The following is a 13,699-nucleotide window of genomic DNA, read 5'->3' on the forward strand; positions in this document are numbered from 1 at the left end:
GAGGGACTGGAAAATCTCTTAGATTGTCCTTCCAGTGGCTGGCTTTGCTCAGTCACAAGATTTTTTTATTTAAATGTTGAACTGACTGGGACAAGTATTACTGAGATGTTAATTCTGCTACAGGGCTAATAGGCTGAATTTCATTTTAAAAGAACTAATTCTGGAGCCTGTTCCTTGATGTGTTGATCAGTTGGTTTTGTTTTTTTTTTAATTGGTGCTTGAGAAAAAATGTTGCTTGGCAGGGGGAAGTTTGGGCATGTATAGGAGTTGGTAAGGTTTGGGTAGACAAAATCAGATATATGACATAGACTTGGTGAAATTGGATGTTCTTAAGTACCTTTATAGAGTTGGCCTTGAACCAACCTGATTTAGCCTTAATGGCGCCTTTTATTAATGAATGAAAGCTCAGCAGGTTTGTGTTTTTTTTTTCTTGGTTATATTGCATTTGAGAAGTATGTTGCCTTTTATATAAAACTTACACAAAGTTTATTGCTATTATTTTGGATAAAACTGAAAGCCTTGGCAGTGTGACTTACGTAATAAAACATCTTCCTTTATTAAGATTACTCAAAACTTGCTTTTGTATTTTCCCTGTGTAATTTATCTCTTGCATAGGTCGTTCTTACTGTGTTCGGACACAAAGAATGTTGAATCAATGTTTAGAATCTCTAGTTCAAAAAGTCCAAAGTGGAGTTGTTATTAACTTTGAAAAGTCAGGACCAGATCCAGCTCCTATTGGAGAAGGTATAGTAACTGGGTTTTCTTTCCCCCTGGTGTTCAAGAAGAAATGTTTTGTATGCATGCAAATGTCCTTAAGTGTCTTCAGTGTCCTTCCTACCAGCTTCTCACTGTAGTGTACAGGATGCATCAGATGCTTAATACATTCTAATAAGAAATGCTTCAGTGGTAGTGTTCTGGTATCTAAATACCCCACATCATAATGGATGTGCTGTTCATAGCTTTTGAGTAGTTCTGTGTTGTTTGTTTATGTTTAGTCTCATCTTCGTTATATTTTTAAAAGTGTTAGTTTGATCCTTGATAAGTTAAATGGTGTCATAAGTTTGCACATACTTGTATGGATGATCTACCTGCTTGCTAGCTCACCTGTCACTCTTCCTACCTCTCTTCGGGGGTGGGGCTGAGGAAAGTGAATGTTTGCAGGAGGCAGTAAAGTTTGAATTACGGTATTGTCAAAACTTGGTTTTAAAATAATTAAATCCAGGACCAGTGTATTTAAATGCTTAAACAACTCTAAAGTAATCTCAATGCTTAATTTTCTGTATGCTTTCATTCTGCTAATTGATCACAACACAGTAAACTTCAATTGAATGTTAGCCACAAGTGAAAAACTGCGTGGAAAGAACAAGGAATTATTATGCTAGCTGTAAGTAAAGTGCATAACAGGGAAAAGGAAAATGCACTCTTAATGTGGAGCAGTTTTTATGATTTGCAGACATCATGCTTGAAAGGAAGGAGAGGGAGCTGACCAGTTCATATTTAGGAAATGAAGATGTTCCTGGAATGTCAGAAACATAATGGCTTTTAGGACCCCCTGACCATCCTAGCATAGCCAGCTTTATTCCCACTTCCATTTTTGAATCACCTTTTTCTTACTTGTATATATTTTTTCTCCTTTTGCTTATTTAAGTGTTGTTTTATTGGAAGGCTTTCCTATAACATGGTGCACGACAGCACCTCAGCAAATTCGTGTGTCTCTGTTGGCCTAAATGCACTCCTGTGTGGCAAAATGATTGGTGACATTTGTTGTTTCTTTTATTTTATTTATTTTTGTCACATTTAAGTGGTGATGCACTGTGGAAGTGCATCTATAAAAACACTGAGAGACTTTCCATCTTTACGGTAATTGAGAAAGTCCTAAAATAGAGAGAAATACGATGGGCTTTACCAAAGCTATAAAAATCATTGTGGATATAATGCAGAGAAACCAAACTGATGCGTAACAGAAAGGTGTTTTCCACAGTATTATTGACCAGTTGCCTAAAGCAAGGAAAAACAGTAATATAAAATCTTTTCAAAATGAAGATTGTTTAAATAGGTGATCTCTGCTGTGATGTTTGCTCTGAAGAGCAATCTTTGGAAACTACTGGTCAGAATCTGTACTACAAAATTCTTTGTCAGTGGGGAGTCTGTGCTGCAGTGGGCTGGGAGAAAATGCTGGTTGGTTCCAGTAGGTGGTGGTTTTTAAGTGATATTTGAATTCTTCCTGATCAAAAATGTGACAAAAGCTGCTCCTGCAAGATGCATCTGACTTCTCCATGAAACTTTTCTCCACTTTGTTTCCACTAATGGCAGCATCAGTCCGTGAGCTTTGCATCTGATGTAGAAAGACTGTAAATGCACGTGACCAGTCTCCACAGGTGCAGCAGAACTAAACCCGATAGGCTTGCTGTCGCCTATTAGATCTATGTCAAAGTACTAAGCTTAAGTAAATAGCGTTTTCTATAATACGTGAGTATACCTTGCTGCACTAATTATCTCATGTCTGTGCCACAGGAGCAGAAGGATAGATACGGGCAAATGTTAGCATTGTTTCTCAGATGACGCTGTTCTACACTTGGATGTATAGTTTTTTTCAGCCACTGATGTAAAGATCTGTATGTCTTTGAAACAATTGTAATGAAACACCTTATTAGTTGCTAATACAGAAATTTTGCTAGGAGACAAATGCATGCATGTAGCTTTTTTTTTTTCCTTTTTGTTGTTATTTTGCTTTGTTTAAATTTTAGATGGACTTGTTGATTCATCCAGGCCCATCAATTCATTTGCTTCTCAACCGTGGCATAGTTGTCATAAACTCATTTATGTACGGCCTAACCCTAAAACGGGTGTTCCTGTTGGGCACTGGCCAATCCCAGAATCTTTTTGGCCTGATCAGAATTCACCAACACTGGTAAGTAAAATAAGAACTGAAAAAAGGATGCTACACCTAATTAAACAGACTGAAAACGAATACTACATTAGTTTTTTTACTTTCTGCGTTTACTAATATGATCTGACTTTGCTTTAAAAGGGTAGTTAAAACTGTTTTTAACACAAAATGGTATAATCTAATGTTGATACTGTATGCTGTGTTTTTTCAATTTTTTCTTCTCATCTGGAAGGTTTTCTTCCATGTATGTGGTTAGTTAGTTTGGTAAATGGTTTTAAAAGATCATAAAACATAACTATAAATTACTTCACATGACAAATCATAGCCTATTAAATTTTAATCAAAGCTTTATAAAATGCATTTGTATAGAAAAAGGAGTATTTGGTTTTGACAGAAGATCAACCATGTTTTCTCTGCTTAGTATTAACTTCATATGTGGACTCTTCCTTCAATAGCAGGAAGAATTAAAACTGAAAGAGAAGGGCTACCCCCTTCAGAAAGCGGGGAGAAAACAGCATTCGTTTCTCCTTTTCGTACTGAAATACTCGTACATTTGGCATGCCTTACTAGCCTTTCTAAACATCTCTGCCTTGCTAGGCATGTTCTGTTTCTGTACTTTGCAAATGCTCAAGGTACTGTTTATCCATTCCCCCCTACCCCCACCCCTCGACTGAAGAGTAAAAAAAAAAATCAGACTTGCAGGGAATATCTGGGGAGATCTTTTGTGGAGTGCAGTTTCACATCTGTAATTCTGAACATCAAGCTGGGAAGCAGAGTTGGAGTTTTCTTTAAACCTGCCTGTGTTATAGGTTGATTGACATGGAGGCTTTTAAATACCACGATAAAGAGTTGAATATTAACCATGTTTTTCTCTTGGTGGGAAGAATGTGTGTATCAGTGTGTGGCTTTTTGGTTTGGGTTTGTGGTTTGGTTTTTTTTTAAGTTGGAGAAAAATATTGGTTATTCTGTATTCTATTGTGGAAGCTCGTTATGTTTTCTAAATAAAATTGTGGAAATGGAGAGTTTAAGCCCATAGGATGGTAGAATTTCTGCTTATGAATCTTTTTAAGAGAATTGATTTGTTTACCATAAATATGAGACAATTGATATGCTTTCCCCCCTTCCTTTTAGCCTCCACGCACAGCTCACCCTGTTGTGAGGTTCTCCTGTGTAGATTGTGAGCCAATGGTAATAGACAAGCTTCCTTTCGACAAGTATGAGCTTGAGCCTTCACCTTTAACACAGTACATCTTGGAACGAAAGTCTCCGCATACCTGCTGGCAGGTATTTGCCCTTTATTTGATTCTAGAAATGTAATGGGTATCTTAAGGTACTTCAGTCTTCATAAGCCTGGAAAATTGGGGTCTGGTTGCAGACTCTGCAGTTGATGATAAGAAACATGTCAAGGTTTCAGTTACCTCCTTTCTAATAGAATTATCAGGAGTCAGAATAAGTGTTTCCTCTACAGGCTTGGTAATCTCATTTAATTCTGTTTCTAGGTCCATCTCATTTTGCTAAGAAATGTGTCCCTCAGGTTCCATTTTTGGCTAAATTGAAATCCTCTGTAGGCTTCCATTTGCTTACAGGGAAAACCTAGCACTAGTTTCCATTATGCTACCTAATCAACAGCTGCAAATAATTTCCACTAGATGGTTGAAGCTGCTAATGGGAATTGAATGGAAGCTGTTGATCTTGTTGACTAGATTGGCCTTGAAGAGGTCAAAGTTCTGTTGCTGAATTCCTTTGTCACATGCTCCTTTTGTCAGTTTTTTAAGTGACTTGTTTCTGCATCCCCTGTAAAATAAGGCTTTTAATTCCCTTCTCAGTGGTGTTTTTGTAAAGAATAGCTTAATATGTACACCAGGCGTTCACTTAGTGTGACAGTTTAGCTGGAAAGATGAGTTTGGAGATGTCTTTTTCATGTTTCTGTTTTCCTAATAAACACTACAACTTAACTGAAAATATAATGTGCAGATTCAGAAGAAAAATGGAAGTTACTTTTAATAAAATTTCAGAAATGTCCTTTAAACATTCATAGATACATTATTTGCCTGTTAGTAAAATGACTGCTGTTTCTCAAAAACTGCTTTTCTTCTCCCAGCTACATAGCAGACCCTTAAAAACTAGAGAAATAGGCTCACTCTGATAGAAACTGTGTAACAAACCCTGTTTCTTATGCCCTGAAAAAATAGAGGAAACCCACTTCCTTTTTACTTCGAGGTTTACTTCTTTTTTGAGAGCTGTTTTTGGTTAGATGTGGGTTATTTTGACTGTCTCAATAAGAATACATACCGTCTTTATCCTGTTGAAATAGTTGTTTGTCTGTATTGCTTTTCAAGGCTAATACCCCCATATATATGTATTACATATTTTTAAAAAAGACAATTTTAAGAGTGTTGGTGCTTGGCATAATTAAAATATGTTTGTTGAATTTTTTTTTTGTTTTGCTTAATTGCTTAACTTTAAAATTTTATATTTCTCTTATCAGTGTTTTAAATTTTAGTCGGCTATTTTATGTTGGAAGAGTAATTTCAAATAGATTGTTTCTTAACATACCTTCAACAGATGTCCCCTAACCTATTTTAAATAATTTCAAAAACTTTTTAGAGCATCACTTCAAGGTAGTTTCACTAAAGCACTAAAGATGGTACTGCGAAGAGAATTTCCACACTGACTGGGGGTACACTAAATGTTGCAAGTCTCAGTTTTGTGACTGGGAGATGTAGGTGCATACTCATCCTGATGTGTGCAACCTCAAGCTTGGCTGTTCTTGACAATTTGCCATCTTAAATGCAGTTGGATTCAGATGGATTTTAATTTTTAAATGCCCTATGCTTAATATTCTTAATGTTCTTCTAATACAGTGATATCTCTTATTCTTTGTCAGGTATTTGTGAGTAGCAGTGGAAAATACAGCGAACTTGGCCATCCGTTTGGGTATTTAAAAGCAAGCACTACTTTAACCTGTGTAAACCTCTTTGTGATGCCTTACAACTACCCTGTTTTACTTCCGTTGTTAGGTAGGTAATAAATTTACATTGGACTGCCAGTGCAGCTACGTCAAAGTAAAAGCAAAACAATAATGATTGGTGTTCTGCCTTAGTTTGAGACATTATAAAATAATGGAGATCAGAGAGTAGAGAATGTTGCAAACTCTTTAACATAATTTGGGAGGAGAGGATTTTCATACCCCCTCTCCCTTTTTTTCTCTCCAGCAGAGGAGGAGAGCTACCTGCTTCCAGTGCATGTTTGATGCTGTTCACCTCCTAGACACGTAGCCTCTTCCTTAACCTGGAGTAAGCTTCAACCTCCATTCTTTTCCCTCATTTAGGGTGTGGTGTATCCAGGTTTTGCAGTTGCTCTTGTAGCAGCTAATTTTTTACTGGAAGATCAGATGCAGTGTTTGTCATGGGTGTTGGGAAGAGGGAATTCCCTGATGCAGTTTAGAGCAGTAAGGAGGAGTTAAGCAGTGAAACAGTCTACATTTCTTCCCTGCCCAAAGGACCAGTGTTTTTTTCACCCCCATAATGAAATTACTTTCTACAGGAAAGACGGTATGAAAAGGTGCTGTGTGTGAATAACTGCCACAATTATTGTGGTTATTAGGGTTCCGGTATAAAGGTAATGGCAGAAAGAAGAATTTCCTGGGTGCTACTAACCCTTTTAGTTGCAGATGCTGTAAGGCTTTGTCTTGTTCTGGTTTTTGTGGGTGTGTTTAGTGATACAGAGTAACAGTGGAGATCAAGAGAATTAACATTGACTCTGACTGTCTTACACAGATTTTTCCATTCATTTCTAGAAAAAAGAAGCCCCACAACACAGTTCAGGAATGCTTTTTCATAATGCTGGTCATAACAAAAAAAAGAAATTTGTGCTTGCTGATAATTTGCATGTGTCTTATATAGTTACCCGTGTAGCCTAATAACGGTCCCACAGGGTGCAAGTAGGATACTTCTAGACTAAATCAGCGTTTCTGCAAGTTTGTGGCTACTGAATTACTGCAGCAGATCTGCTAGCTGAAAAGCCATCACTGATACTAAATGAATTTCCCTATTCACTTTGATGTTGACATTTGCAGTTCTGCTGTGTCTTCCCTCGCAGCTCTTGTCTTCCCCCTGCCTTTTTTGCAGGGGTGTAAAGCTCTTCCTACTCTTTGGAGAAAGGCATTTTTCAGTATGTGTAGTGCTATTCTGCAGCTCAGTCACCTGGTGTCTCCCATCTTAAATTCCTGAAGGCTTAAAGGAAAATGCAGAGCTTCAATGTTGCTTGAGTTATAAAGGGGGTGCTTTCTTTAGGATGCAAATACTGTGCGTTCCGTATAGTTAACACAAACACATACACAAAGTGTTACATTCAGATCTTGTTCCAGGACTTTGTTTATCCTTGGTGTCTAAGGCACGGTGGAATTGAATTCTACAGAATATACATAAAACACAAAAGCAGATCTGGCCCCTTTTCTACTTAGCAGTGCAGAAAACAACAAAGGTGATAAACCAGTCTTTGATGACTCTCACCTGGATTAAAAAGGATGTGAGAAATTCCAAGCCCAGGAGAAGCCTGCTCTATTCGGCCACTGCCACCCATACTGCTGCATCAGTGTGGTTCTGGTGGCTACTACCTTACTGGTAGAACATTGTGTTGGAGGATTGGGACTTGTCTTGGGATAGTACATGGATAATCTCTCTCTGTTCCTTCTAGTGGCTCTTTCAGACCAAGCCGAAACCGCTTCACAACGGTATTATTTGCACTGTCTTATCAAGTGGCTTATATGTGTTCAACCTTACAAAACAGCTAGTAAGATGCTTAAGAATATTTTTTTCTTGCATTTTCGTTTTCCTTCTGCATTTTGAGCAGGGGAAGTTTTATTTCTGTTTTTGGAAAATTATGTAAGAGCCCTAAAGGACGAGTAAAATAGGTATGCGTGAGTAAGCTTGCAGATGATACTTGAGCAAACTGAAACAAGATGTAGTGGTCTGCGACTGAAAGAGGTAAATTGTACCACATCCTTCAGATCTGGTGATTTTATATCTCTGCTTCAGCAAGAGTGGATTTGGGAATGCTGTAGCTTTTCCTAGCTTGTATCTTAATGGGTCTGCTTTTAGAGTCTGAAGCTTTGAAAGGGAAGGAGCTAATTAAATGAGACTTTGTAAAACAGCGAAGCTGCACGGTCTGTGTGTTGACCTGACCCATGCGCCATGGTAATCTGACTGTCTTGACAAAAATTCTGGTCTCTAGCTCTTTTACAGAGGTAAGACAGACCATGTGGGATGTGCTGTTGCAGCTGAGAAGCTCCTTTTTGCTTTCATGGGAACAGCTAGAGAGGCCATATGAGTGGCTTGGGGTGGTGGTTTGCTCTGAGAACTGAGGAGGTGGGGTGCAGTTCTTGTATTTTTTTGTTTTGTTCAGTGTGAGGCAGACTTCTGAAGACCAAGGCTTTCACAGGCAGATGCTGACGTACTTTGCTGAGTACGTTTGGCCCACAGATTGCAGAAATTCCCTCTGGATGGATTGTTGCCTTTAACTGATCATAGCAAAGCTGTGATCGTTCAGATATCGTTCTGTTTAAAAGCAATTGTACAGCCAAGTTTATAAAGTAGAAGTTGAATGAAGGGTTTGAGAGTGAGCTTAGCAAAGATGAGGTGTACTTCTAAATGCTCCTGCCTTGCCTCAGATGTTTCTTTGGCTGATTGTAGCTGCGTTAATGGGAGGACAGGCACTGCTGGGTTGTCAGAGTGATTATTCCCTGGGATTGTCAGCAGAAGCAGTAGCGAGTGATGAAAACACCACGAGAAGGTGGTTGATACCCTTTCTCTGTGGGTCTAAATATGCAGAAGGACGAGCATTTAGAAAATGTCTGCCTGTGAAGGACTGCAGTGTGGATGGTTTCCTTTGATGCTTTTACAGGCTCTCCGAGAGAACCTGCAAGTAATGATTTTGTGTTTTGGAGACGAAGGGCTGTCTTTCTCACAAATGTGAACACAGCATGCTGTGGTACGGGGAGGGAGAGCCAAATGTTTTGAATCAATTGAAAAAGTGTGCCATAATACCTTTTTTAATGGTGGGTACTATTTCACATTGTAGTGCCTTATTTTTGGCTAGATTGTTTGCAGGGAAGGATACTGTTTTCCATGAACGTAAAATCATGTCTCTACTGCTTAAAACAAAAGAGTGTATCTGTTAGTGAAGAGGTATAAAAAAGCTCAGAGAACTATAGGAGTCAATAAGGAATAGTGGTGTACTTGCTCAGGTGGAATTTGATGTGGGTGGTGATTAAAAAAATAAGTTTTACTTGGGAGTTAACATGGTGCAAGCTGTCACTCAACTAGTCTGTTGTCACATGAACTGTTCTTGTAATTAGGCTCCAGCTGAACTACTGAAACTACCTGCTGACCATTCTCTCATGCTCTTATTTCTTGGTGGGTTTTTTTACTGTTCACTGAGCTTGAAAGTTCATCAAGCCCCCTTTTGTGTAGTTCTGGGTATTAAAGATGTGTATGGGTATCCTGTTTGTCACAATGTGGTGGTTTCGCACATTAATCTGAAGTGGATAAAGACTTTCACCACACAGTTTTAAATTGACTGGTCTGTCTGTAGTTTTACCTGATCTCTTGAACTGCTGCAGCTGTGGCCCTTTCCCAATTATCCAGTGCTTTTAGATCCCTCTGAGTTTAGAAGTGAAAGGAATTCTGCATTAAATGGACTATACAGAGAGTAGTACCTGAAAGTTAATAGATGGAATTCAAACTAACCTACAAAAGGATTTTACAACACTTTCGGATTTTATCTACAAAAATCTGGGATTTAATATATGAAAGACATAGTTAACTGGGTTACTGATTGTTTGCTTATTTATATAAATGATTATGTGCAGCCCAGGGCACAGTGGAAAGTACATTTCAAGTGCCTGTGTTGCAATCTGCTGACAGTGTATGTCTCAAACTCTCCTGGTAGAGGCAAGGTAAGATGTTGATGATGATGTTCTCTTTGAAACTTGTGGCTGTGTTTTACCACCGTGACTGCCTTCCTTTTAGAGGGTGAGTTCGTGCTCTGGGGATGCTCTCATTTTAAATAGACAAATCTTTGCTGAAGCTCTGCTTAGATTTGAGAACTTGGATAGCGAAGATCAGGGAGGTGCTTTTGCATTTGATGTCTCGGATACGGCTATGCTGTGGATTAAGAATCATAGCTGGCTGAGCATTATGAGCATCTGTGCTATTTAAGAGTAGTTGTGCAGTTGAACTGCAGGCATTATATACTGGTCCAGCCTTCACGGTGCAGGAAGTGAGACAATAATAAAGTGCTGATAAGAGGTTTAAGGTTCAAGGCGTACTTGTAACCAACTTGCAGACTATAAAATATTAGGGTGTACTATAGTACTGAACATTTTACATTTTGAATCTTTTTTTACTTATTTTGGGAGAGGGATATAGTTTTAACTTCCATTTTGCTGCCAAAAGCTAATAGGCCTATAGGATAAGAGTGGATGTAATTTTGTATTTGCCATATGTCATGATATCATCACAGGTTCTTCTGGATAATAGTGCTAAGCATATGGTATATTGAGATTTTAAATGGAGTTCTAACTTGTCCTTTCCAACTCCACCCCACTTCCTTCAGGCCAGGAAAGAGAACAAGTAGCATCTGTAGTGTGCTTTTTATATGTGATACAGAATTCATTTAGATTGGAAAATACCTGTAATTGAGTGTGGTTTGACTGAGAACTTGGAAAATTGTATCTTAACATCTGTTCGGTTTGTGCAGAATACCATGCAAGTCAAATTTTCTTCTCCAAATATATCTTCCTGAAAGCTCAGTCTGGAGAAAACAATTTCCTTGCTGCATCTGTCTTTCGCACACCCTCTTCTGTGCATCTCTGTCTCCTACAGCTCTCTGCAGTTAATTTTTGGACATCCCTTTCTCCAGTCCTGCATATCCTTCCATTAGCCTCACTTTGCCAGCATATTACAGCCCTACTAAGGAGAAGCTTTATTTCAGTTTATAATTTGCAATTTTGAATGATAAATTGCAGGATACTGTGTTTGTTTTTGATGTTCAGAGGTCACTGTTGCAGTTTATAGCATGCGTGACAAATAGGCACATGCTTCAACTCGGTGATCCCTAAATGACCATATGCACACCTCTAGTGCAAGCAAGGTATTTCTAAAGTGGTATCCAAAGGAAATAATCTGTCTGGTTGCCCCTCTCTTAAAGGGCAGCTGTTTTTGTAGCTAATCACTGTCTCTTATCTGTGTCCGTGGGAGAGTTTGCTGCTCTGGCAGGAGGCAGGCAGTGTGGCTGGAGGTACACCCGTTTGCTCGAGGGCAGCTGCTGCTGCCGCCTGCAGAATCCAGCAAAGCTGACTAGAAGGACTCCCTGTTCTGATGTTTATGGGGTTTTGCTTTTTTTTTTTTTTTTCTTTCCCTTTGATGCCCAAGAATTTTTTTTTTTTACTGGAGACCAGAATTCATCATACAGGTTGAACAAAAGAAAGCTGGGCTGAATACGGAAATTGAAGCAAATGGGTGGCGTTTGGTTTTATCAGGTACAGGGAGTCCCTGATGATGCCAGAGAGAGGCAAGGGAGGTGAAACGCTTTAACAGGTGGATCTGTTGCACCTTCTGTGTTGCAAGTAGTTGCAATTTAAGTCTGGTGTACCTTGTAAGTTTGCTTATAATGAGGACTTGTTCTGGACTGTCTACTGCAGCTAGGACTGGGGATTCACAATCCTTCAAACCTAAGGTTAAGAACAGTTTTTATGGGGAAGGTCCCCTTGGGGAGATGGGTGGAGGGAGAAAAGAAAAAGGGGGGAAACCTGGCACGTTCAGTTTTGGATTGTGCTAATGGTTTGGGACTATATAAATGAAACCTTCTTTTGTTGTTTTCCTTGTTGCAGATGACTTGTTTAAGGTTCACAAACTTAAGCCAAATTTGAAGTGGCGACAAGCTTTTGACAACTACTTAAAAACAATGCCTCCTTACTACTTACTGGTATGTTCCTTTCTCATTTCATCCTGCTGGGTATAATGGCTGGTGTGACCAGAGTCCTGTGCATCATACCTCTTACTAGTAAATTTTGTTTACATAATTAGCATGACATTTTAGGTAGTAAACGTTTTGCTTTGCAGAGGTATGTACATCAGGTCAAATGTTTCTAAGAAATAATAAATTTCTAGTAATGTTGAGTAACAGTAACTATATTAAGATATTAAATGTGTTCTCTGTACATTAAATGTTATATAAGCTTTGATCTAAAGTACTTCAGATTGTTCAGAGAAACCCAATTTGGCATTTTTGTAACTTTGATAAGGAAAACGCAGATTTGTTTGTTAATGAGGGTGTAGTGCTAGAATTTGGGAAGCTGATACTAAGAGAACTGGCTGGGCCAAATAAAGGGTGGGGGGAGGCACTGTGTCACCTTTTACATGTAGCTTGGACAATGCACCTCAATATGGACTTGCATCATCCCGGCTATTCTGGTACTGAAGCCTTTGAGTGGAAATTGCCAGCGGCACCACGCTGTGTGGTGTCTTGGTGATGTGGCATAACGTCCATTGCGAGCTAGTTAGACTACCAAACTCATGTCACATGTTATCTGAATAGACTTGAATTTTAGTGGCCAAAAGTGGAAAAGCTAGAGCACTAATCTATGTGCCTTAGCTTCCTGTAATTGATCTTATAAATTTTTTTTTTAAAGACTTATTCTCTTACTATTGTGTATTTTGTTTTCCTTATAGCCATTAAAGAAAGCCCTAAGGATGATGGGAGCTCCAAATCTGATATCAGATAATTTAGATTGTGGACTTAGTTACAGTGTTATCTCTTACCTTAAAAAACTCAGCCAACAGGTAGTATTGATAAAACCTTTGCAATTAGAAGTGCGTTGATTATTTAGTTTGTGGTAATCTTATTATAAAGCAGTTAATCCCTGTGGGAGTTCATATGGGTGTACAGCGTATATTAATTGAAGATTGGTGAGAATTTCCACCACAGATATGGATGAATCCGGAGTGGTTCTGTAGCCAGTGGTTGTGCCTTCTGTAAGTGGTGGAGAGGAGTGCGAAGGAGACCTTTTTGGCTATATTTTAACTATCTGCTAGACCATTAAACTCCAAAGATTATCACTGATTGGATTCATGACTGCTCTTGCCATTGTTTTTCACAGCTGAAGTCAGAGGCTTGCTCTCAGTCTCATGTTTATTTCCATGTGTGCCTTGGCAATGTGTATGTTCCAAAAAAAAGGCATACGTTCTTGTCCACGGGGAATAAAATCATAGCTCAAGCTTTATATTTGAGCTTCCTATTTCCTTCAGGTCAAATTCATTCTGTGTGTTAAGTGTGACCTGGTGGGAAATAGTCCTACGTATCTTTTTCTCTTTGTCAAGAATGCCATTTCATGTGCAACTGTCTCTGAAAGCCATGCCTGCTTAGCACGAATCATTCTTAAAAGAGTAGTTTAATGTGTAGAAGTCGGTGGGGAAGCAGTGCAGCCTTTAAAATCAGAAAGAAAAAAATCCTGCACCTTAAAGAATGCACAAAATACATTCCAAAAGCTTCTGAATTACTGAGCATCTATTAGACATACAACTTCCTGTGATATTTTGGTAACTTAATGATACGAAAATTCATATTATTTATCTGCAATATGGAGTTGGAATGGCTTGAGACGGCTATGTTGTTTTCACGGACATTCTTGGCACTTGAAACAGTTTAAATGTGTTGGATGCATTATAAGCTCCTGTATAGGGACAAGCAATTCCAGAATTCTGCTGTGCTCCTCCTGTCTTAAAATCAGTTTCCCACAAGCAATGA

At 38.7% G+C, this 13,699-nt stretch overlaps 1 protein-coding gene across 6 annotated transcripts in view; it reads left to right on the top strand.

The window, feature by feature from the left end:
* The window catches only part of LOC102045848 (integrator complex subunit 6-like), a 41,851-nt gene that overhangs the window by 20,751 nt on the left and 7,401 nt on the right, over positions 1-13,699 (top strand). For 3 of the 6 annotated variants that reach the window (XR_008735204.1, XR_008735203.1, XM_055727235.1), the window contains exons 6-11: positions 616-744; positions 2,748-2,911; positions 4,022-4,174; positions 5,778-5,910; positions 11,784-11,878; positions 12,625-12,735. Coding sequence is in view for 4 of the 6 variants with exons in the window: in XM_055727235.1 (XP_055583210.1) it covers positions 616-744; positions 2,748-2,911; positions 4,022-4,174; positions 5,778-5,910; positions 11,784-11,878; positions 12,625-12,735 (785 nt within the window). In the remaining 2 variants the exon portion in view is untranslated. Of the gene's footprint in view, positions 1-615; positions 745-2,747; positions 2,912-4,021; positions 4,175-5,777; positions 5,911-6,105; positions 6,187-11,783; positions 11,879-12,624; positions 12,736-13,699 lie in introns of those variants that run through there. The other 3 variants (XM_055727238.1, XM_055727239.1, XM_055727236.1) reach the window with 3 other exon arrangements.

Source organism: Falco cherrug, chromosome 15 (genome assembly GCF_023634085.1).
Source record: "Falco cherrug isolate bFalChe1 chromosome 15, bFalChe1.pri, whole genome shotgun sequence".
NCBI lineage: Eukaryota > Metazoa > Chordata > Aves > Falconiformes > Falconidae > Falco > Falco cherrug.